This window comes from Myotis davidii, unplaced genomic scaffold, assembly GCF_000327345.1.
Source record: "Myotis davidii unplaced genomic scaffold, ASM32734v1 scaffold327, whole genome shotgun sequence".
Taxonomy (NCBI): Eukaryota; Metazoa; Chordata; class Mammalia; order Chiroptera; family Vespertilionidae; genus Myotis; species Myotis davidii.
The window spans coordinates 1,081,372-1,089,857 of NW_006298628.1; the positions used below are offsets into that span (position 1 = coordinate 1,081,372).

An 8,486-nucleotide genomic window follows, 5' to 3' on the forward strand; every position below is an offset into this window, starting at 1 on the left:
CTCCCAGGCCTCCATGGGGCCAGCCTGCTGGGCCCGCACGGCTCACTCCCATGAGGCGGCTGAGTCACCCGGCCCCTCCCCTCGTTCTCAGCACCGCCCTCTGACATTGGGCACAGTGAGGGAGGAGGTCACGGTCTTTCTGTTTGGCCGAGTGAGCTGCCTCTCCAAAGAAGCCATAGATTCCAAGGACAAGGCCTCCTTCCTAATCCTCCGAGGAAATGGCCCTCTGGGGAATTCCAGTAAGGAGCTGGGGAGGAACGGACATTTCCCAGGATCTCCTGTCACTGGCTCTGACTGTAGCCCTGAGGGACTGAGGTTCAGGAAGGTTCATCCAATTGCCCAAGGCCACACCTCTCTCCCGGGTCCAGATAACCTTCCCACTGGCCCAGGCAGCCCCACCAGCCCCTCCCTGCTGGGCGCCCCACCTGGTGTAGTCCATGATGGTGTTGAGCCGGTGCGCGATGGTCAGCACCGTGCAGCTCTCAAATTGGGTGCGGATGGTGGCCTGGATGAGGTCATCAGTCTCCAGATCAATGGCGGCCGTGGCCTCGTCTAAAACCAGGATTCGGCTCTTGCGAAGAAGGGCTCGGGCCAGGCACACAAGCTGCCGCTGACCCACACTGGACATGGGGAAGGCAGACATCACCAACTGGGGACCCCCGGCCTGGCCCCAGGCCTCACTCTCTGAATGGTTTCTGTCTCCTCTTCTTCCCAATGGCCCAGGACTAACCTCTTTCATTTCTACCCCGGCCCTGATCCCCTGGACCGGGAATCGGAGCAGGGGAGAGGATTAATGTGGGGCCTCGAGGATCGAGCCAGTGCTCAACAACCCTAAAATCTCCAGCTGTCTCTGGCACCTGGCCACTTCTTTCTTTGCCTTCTTCCTCCTCCTTCCTCCTCAGCTAGTGCCATGATGTTTCTCTGCTTCATTCTATCAGTCATTTACACCTTAGTAAGAAATACTTAAATGGCTCTCTCTGGATATTTGCACACAGATGTCATCTTGCTGAACCAAATATCACACAATTCAGATAGCCTCTCCTGCCCCCATGGGAAATATAGGCCAGGGCTGTGGGAACGAGGAAGGAGAAGGGCAGGGAAGGACCTGGGGGACTCCCCATGTCTGGTCACCGGGGAGATGGAGGAAGGGCAGGATGCATACCTTCAACCTCTTCCCTTGGAAGCCAGAGCTAGTGAACAAAGTGAGGCTGTGTTCCCAACCACAGAGGCTGCGGCAACCCCACACCCAAGGACAAATACCTCAGCCCTGCCCAAAGGGGTGAGTCACCACAGCCCAAGCGAAGGCCAGGCTCTCTCCCTGGCCCATTCCCACAACTAATGAAGGTTTTGGCCGCAGAATGAGCCGCCAGATAGAACTCGGGATTGATTTATGGTGGGACTGGCACAGGATACAGGTTCTACTTAAAGCAGCTACAAGCTCAGTGAGGGAGGCAGGGAGCCCATTTCTGTCTCAGGTCCTGGTGTACGTGGGGATGGAGGGGAAGCTCTGGGGAGGTGCTGATGGCAAGCAGGAACAGGAGAACGGGCCAAAAAACAACGCTGGGGCGCAGGGTCTGGAAGCTTAGGCTTGTCGGCCAGCGATGCCCAGCACGGCTGTGTAAGTGAAACCCCGTTAAAACGCCGTCTTCCAGGGCTGCCTGGGGAGGCAGGGACAGCCCATGGGTGGCTACAATGCAACAAAAAAAGGTTTGGGGCAAAAGCCCCCACTCTCCTGAGTTTCTGCCCCTCCCCTTTCTCTCTGAGCAGCTTTGGGCAAATCATTTTATATGTTGGAGCCTCATTTCTGGCCCACAGGGCTGCAGTCAAGATTAAATGAGATAGTGGAGGCCAAAGTGTTTTGAGCACCACTCAGTGCTGAGCAAATGTAAACGCTTTCTGGTTTTGTTTTTGAGGTCTGGAGAGAGTCCAATGGTACAGACCAAGTGGAAGAATAAGAATATGAACAGCTAAATTCTCCGGGAGTATATATATAGGCTGAGCACGTTCCATTTAATCACAGTGACCCTGAGACGGCTCTGTCCAAATGGCGGCCATTGGCCGCAGGAGGCTACAGAGCAGTGGGAGTGTGGCAAGTCTGCAGTGGGATGTGCTGTAAACGTGAAAACACACATGGGATTTCCAACTTAGTAAGAAAAAATGTAAACTATCCTAATCACTTTCATGTCCATTACATGTTGGAAATATATGTTTTTTCTATATATCAAGCTAAATAAAGTCCACTGTTAAAATTTATTTCACCTGTTTCTTTTTCCTTTTCTTAATGTGGCTACTAGAAAAAATTTTAATTAGACACACGTGGCTCACGTGATATTTTCATTGGGCAGGACGGTGCAAAGAGGTAGGGGACCGTCATTACTTCTATTTTAGCGTGGGAGAAAAGGAAGCGCAGAAAGGTTAAGCAACTTGCCCGAAATCACACAGCTAACACAGGTATGGGATTCTCAAGCTTTTAGACCAGTAGGAAGAGATTTCTGGCTCTCCTTGAGGCACAGCCCAGAGGTCGGGGCTATAAAATCTAGGGCTATAAAGAAGCAAAGAAGGACCTAGAGAGCTCACGTTCCTAAACTACAGAGGAGACTGCATCCATCTGGGCACACATGATTTGCCTAAAGCACTGTAGTTGTCCTCTCACCTGCTCCACAAGTTCAGTCCACCCCCCCGCCCCTGCTCCCCGTCTCCCCCCACCCCTCCCCCGGCCCGCTCCCCCGGCCAGTATGGCATTGAAAACCTACAGGACAGCCTTGGCCTGTTTGGCTCAGTGGATAGAGCGTCGACCTGCGGGCTCCAGGGTCCCAGGTTCGATTTGGGTTAGGGGCACATGCGTAGGTTGTAGGCTCAGTCCCCAGTGGGGAGCATGCAGGAGGCAGCCGATCAGTGATTTTCTCTCATCATTGATGTTTCTATCTCTCTCTCCCTCTTCCTCCCTCCTTGAAATTAATAAAAATATATTTAAAAAAAAAACAACAACACACACCTACAGGACAAGTCTGAATAGGGCTTTGGAATCTCCCAGACCTGGTTCACATCCCAGGCCTGCCTGTTCCCAGCTATATGACTTTGGGCCTGCCTCAGTTTCCTTCCAAGAGGGACCATGGACCACCTCTAGGGCTTATGGGAGGAGACAGTGAGATGGTGCATGCCTGGCACACAAAATGTATTCAAGACAAACAATGCCCCCTAAGGGCACCCAGGCAGATGGGAGCGGGGAGGGCCGGAGGGGGCTGTCACCTGAGATTCTCGCCTCCCTCGGAGCACTGGAAGTCCAGGCCTGCGGGCTGGGCGCTCACGAACGTGTTCAGGTGGGACAGCTCCAAGGCCCGCCATATGTCTTCCTCCGAGGAATTGCCGAAGGGGTCTAGGTTCATACGCAGGGTCCCCGAGAACAGGATGGGGTCCTGGGAACACAGCAGGGTCTTAGAGGGGGGTAGTTTGGGCCCCACCAGGAGCCAAGGGGTAAGAAAAAAAAAGGGATTTGAGGCGGCAGCATTCCCACCCTGTCCCCAGCCCTCCAGGAGGGAGGCAGTGGCCACGGAGATAGAAAATGCCTGTGGGGAGCGATAAACCTTAGCTTTGCCATCGCTAAGTCCTCCGCTACAGCAGGGACCCGCGCGCTAATCTGACTCCGAAGTGTCCGCTCAGCAGAAAAACGCCCCAGAGGAGCCAAAAAAGGGAAATGCCATTTAGAGCCGAGAAGCAAGGAAGCCGGGACCGAACATCTTGGCAATAGGCTGCTTTAAGGGGTCCTAGGGCCCTGGCCCCATCTGCTGGCCCCGGAGGTTGCAGGACAGGGTCTGATTGGGCCAGGGGACCCCTGACCCTCCCGGATCCATAACAGGTGGCCGCTCTGTGGCTCTGCTCCTACTGTCTGGCTCTCCAGTCTCGAGGTCCAGTCTTGCCTTGAGGAACAGGGCTGGGGTCTTCCCCCCAGGGTAACTGGCCCGCCCATGTCCGGTTCATACCTGGGGGATGATGGTCAGCTGAGAGCGCAGGTCATGAAGCCCGATGTCCGCTATGTTGATGCCGTCGATGCGGATTTCACCCCCTGAGGCCTCCAGGAGGCGGAACAGGCTGAGGGTCATGGATGATTTGCCAGCCCCCGTGCGGCCCACGATGCCCACCTGGAGGGGGTGGGGAGCGGCAGTCAGAGGGAGGCCCAGGGGTCAGTGGGGGCACCTCCTGGACTCCCCTAAAGAGGCCAGCAGACAGCTGGGATGGAGTACCCGCTTTCTCAAAGACCCACTCCCCCCACAAGGGGCACAGTCACGTCCCAGGCACAAAACCACCCACCTTCTCGCCGCCGCGCACGCGGAGACTCAGGTCCCTCAGCACCAGATCCAGGCCTGGCCGGTAGCGCACGGAGTAATTCCGGAACTCCACCTCGCCCCGCGTGGGCCAGCCTGCAGGAGGGCGGCTGCCCTCCACCACCCAGGGGGCCTGGCATGAGGGGAAGATGAATAAGAGTGCAGGTCACACACCATGAAGCCAGCCTTGCTTGGAGGCAGGGGCAGCCAGATTGTCAAACAAGCAAAACAGCCCTGGCCGGTGTGGGTCAGCTGGTTGAGCGTGCACCGAAAGGTCGCCGGTTTGATTACTGGTCAGGGCACATACCCAGGTTGCGGGCTCGATCCCCAGTATGTTGCATGCAGAAGGCAACCAATGGATGTTTCTCTCTCTCTCTCCCTCTCCCCTCCTCTCTCTCTAAAAAGCAATAAAAGCATTTTTTTTAAAAAAAGCAGTAAAGCAGCCAGTACAGACCTCGCTCTCTCAAGGAGGTGTCAAAAGATGGCCCAGCCAGTGTGGCTCAGTGGTTGATCATTGACTTATGAACCAGGAGGTCACAGTCCGATTCTAAGTCAGGGCATATGCCAGGGTTAGGGCTCGAGCCCCAGTAGGGGACACGCAGGAGGCAGCCAATCAATGATTCTTTCTCATCATTGATGTTTCTATCTCTCTCTCCCTCTCCCTTCCTCCCTCTGAAATCAATAAAAACATAGAAAATAAAAGTACTATGCCCGGTATTTAAAAACAAAACAATGAACAGCAGGGTTGGGGGGGGCGGGGGGAAGGGGGACAGAATATTTTAGGATATGGAGACAGGATCATGTGTATAGATAGGGGGAAATGGGAATGCTAGACATGAAAGGGGAGAATCTGAAGATCCCAGCAAGTGGAGGGTTTGAGGGATGATGGAAGGTGCCTGGGAAAGGCAGGGGTAGGTGGAGCCACAGGGGCAGGAGCGGTCCGGCTGGGAGGAACCAGTGGGGTGGTGGCTCAATGGAGACCGACAAGGAGAGAGCTCCAGTCACAGAACCCATGCCTTCCAAGAAAGGAGGGGCCATCTCATCTGCATGTCACCGAGAGGTAGAACTAGACGAGAACAGAAAAAATGTCCCCTAGGTTTGGAACCAGGGAGGTCATGGGTGAGTGGCTTCAGTGGAGTGATAGGGCCAGAATCCAGACGGCAGGGGGCAGCTGAGCCCAGCGATGCTGAGGAGAGCGCTGTAGACCATATTTTATTTTATTTATTATTATTATTATTTAATATATTTTATTGAGTTTTTACAGAGAGGAAAGGAGAGAGATAGAGAGTTAGAAACATCAATGAGAGAGAAACATCGACCAGCTGCCTCCTGCATACTCCCCACTGGGGATGTGCCCACAACCAAGGTACATGCCCTTGACCGGAATCGAACCTGGGACCTTTCAGTCCGCAGGCTGACGCTCTATCCACTGAGCCAAACCGGTTTCGGCTGTAGACCATATTTTAAAACAAGCTCCGTGACTAAGGGGAACAGAGAAACGGGGCAGTGGGATGCAGAAAGGGCGGGTTGGCTTGTGTGTCTAGATGGGAACCATCCAACAGAGGGAGCGAGGTGGGCTCATGCGAGTGGGGTTTTGTAGAGAAAGAGAGAGGAGGGCAAGGGGCCTGAGAGCACTGGTGCTGGTGGGAGCATCGAATCCAGGCTAGATGAGCTGACAAAGGGACAAAGACAGATGTCACAGGATGGGGAGTCCCAGTGAGGTCAAAGTGCTGTGATCGCGGAGGGTTTGGAATCCATGAGCTGGGAGGGATGGGAAGGATGGTCTAAACGAGGGATGCGTGGCACAGAGATCTCAGGGATGGGCAGCTTCTGGCACAGAGAGGTCTGGGGTTGGAGCGTGGGAGGGTGCGAATGGAGGAGTCGGAATCTCTCAGGAGAGGACAACTCCCTCCCCAGGCAAAGGGCAGGCTGCGCACCATGGCTCCTTCCACCAGGCGGATGGCTTTGGCCGGATGCTCACCTTCCCTGCCCATCCCGGCTGACCGGTCCTCTTTGGTGCATCACCCCGGAGCTCTGGTCTTCCACCCACACCCTGCAGCGTGTCTTACCTCCCCCGCGACATCGGAATCTGCTCAGGGGCAGAGCCTGTCTTGCTCCATTGGGAACCATCTATGCCCTCTAGCAAAGACCTCTGGCTGATGGCCAATCAGGATCGAATGAATAAATGAATCAATAAAGAGCCACCGAGTAGCTGGCTTTTGAGCTAGAGCAGCGGTTCTCAATCTGTGGGTCGCGACCCCTTTGGGGGTCGAACGACCCTTTCACAGGGGTCGCCTAAGACCATCGGAAAACACATATATAATTACATATTGGTTTTGTGGTTAATCACTATGCTTTAAGTATGTTCAATTTGTTAACAATGAAATTGGGGGTCACCACAACATGAGGAACTGTATGAAAGGGTCGCGGCATCAGGAAGGTTGAGAACCACTGAGCTACAGGGATGGTGGGCTACTGAGACCCCTCCCCCAGCTATTCCAGGCTCCTCCACCCCAGGTTCGCCCCGGTACCCACCTCGGTCTCCGTCTTGGAGTACTCCTTGACTCTCTCCACAGCCACAATATTAGACTCCAAGTCTGATAACATCCGTATCATCCAGTTCAGAGAAAATGTCACCTGGCCAAAGGGACTGGGTCACAAATAGGGTGACCTCCCCTCCCCCGCCGCCTGCAATGGCTTTGGGAGGCGTTCAGACTCCTTGATGTTGCTCCCCTCCCATCAGTGACCCAGGTGGGCCTGGGCAAGTCCATAGGGTGTGCCACTGAGGGCTCTACTCACAGCTGCACCTCTGACCGTGACAGTGCAGACTCACTAGTAACCAAGGGCCGACGGGGCTAGAGTTTCCCACACTTTGATATGCATGAGAAAGGCTTCCCAGAGAACCTTGCGGCCGAGCCAGCGGGCCTGTGGGAAGATTCTGCATCTCTAACAAGCTCCCAGATGATGTGGCCACAATTGGTGCTGGGACCAGACTCTGTGTGGCAAGGAGTCTTGACAGATATGCAGGATCCTGAGCCCCATTCTGGACGACTGGTGTCAGAACCCGCATTTTAACAAGATCGCCAGGTGATTCATCGGCACATGAAAGTTTGAGAAGAGTGTGATTGGCTTCACAAAATTCCAGTTGCCAGTAGTGACCTGCCCAATCTCCAGCCCAGGGGCTCTCCCTGCAGGCATGTGAAATGGGGTGTCTTCCAGCCCTATACCCACTCCCCCGGGAACCGGCAGGGCGGTGGGCCTTCTAGATCTTGTGCTCAGGCAGGACAAGTCTGTTTGTGTTTTGGGGCCAAGTGCCAAGATAATTTCTCCAACACCCCAAGGTAGGGCATCTCCTCCAGGCTCTCAGAACATTTTGTTCCTCCCTTCACCAAGATCTGCTCCCCCAGCATTATAATCCCCTGGGGGGGGGGAGTGTCTCTCCATGTGAGCTCAGCCCCTCCGCCCTCCCTGTGAGCAGAACCCGGGGCTGGTCCCCCCATGGGCAGAGCGAGGTGCTCAGGAGATGCCTGTGGCACCGGTGTGGCCTCTGCCCCAGTCATGGCCCTGCCCTGAGGCCGGGAGCCCTGCATACCTGTAGGGCATAGGACACCGACAGGCCCACCATCCCTGGACTCAGGCTGCTTCTCCCAATGACAGCGAAGAGTGCAGCAAAGAACACAACACAGTTCCCCAGGAACTCCACTCGGACCCCCAGCCACCTGCAAGGATGGAACAAGGAGGAATTGGTACAGAAGCAAGAAGGTGGGGGAGGGCAGTTTTCTGCTTCAGGGGAAGGAGCGGCTAGGCCCCAGAACACTGCAGGGACCCCAGTGGGAGCTGCTGGAGGGGCAGGGGTGGGGAGTTGGCCTCTGACCTGTTGGAGGAGATGCTGGGGTAGCAGCTCCTCTGGTTGGTGTCCACCTTAGCATCACTGATGGCCTCAAAGGCCTGGCTGCGGCCATAGGCCCGGATGACGCTGGAGCCAGTCACCGTCTCCGAAAAGTGCGAGTAAATGGGCGAGCGGCTGACCGACTCCAGCCGCTTCAGCTGCCGCGATGTGGCCACATAGAAGCGCTGGGGAGGACGGAGAAAGAGCCTGGGGTCAGGACTGCGGAGCCCAACTCAGCCCTGCACACCCTCTGAAGCATCAATGATGTTTCTCTC

At 55.4% G+C, this 8,486-nt stretch overlaps 1 protein-coding gene across 1 annotated transcript in view; it reads right to left on the minus strand.

The window, feature by feature from the left end:
• Positions 1-8,486, minus strand: part of ABCC3 (ATP binding cassette subfamily C member 3) — a 34,770-nt gene that overhangs the window by 2,349 nt on the left and 23,935 nt on the right. Inside the window, exons 24-30 of the mRNA XM_006774391.2 lie at positions 8,197-8,396; positions 7,915-8,041; positions 6,858-6,959; positions 4,309-4,455; positions 3,981-4,139; positions 3,250-3,416; positions 426-620 (exon numbers count right to left, since the gene is read on the minus strand). Coding sequence (XP_006774454.1) covers positions 426-620; positions 3,250-3,416; positions 3,981-4,139; positions 4,309-4,455; positions 6,858-6,959; positions 7,915-8,041; positions 8,197-8,396 — 1,097 coding nt within the window. The remainder of the gene's footprint in view (positions 1-425; positions 621-3,249; positions 3,417-3,980; positions 4,140-4,308; positions 4,456-6,857; positions 6,960-7,914; positions 8,042-8,196; positions 8,397-8,486) is intronic.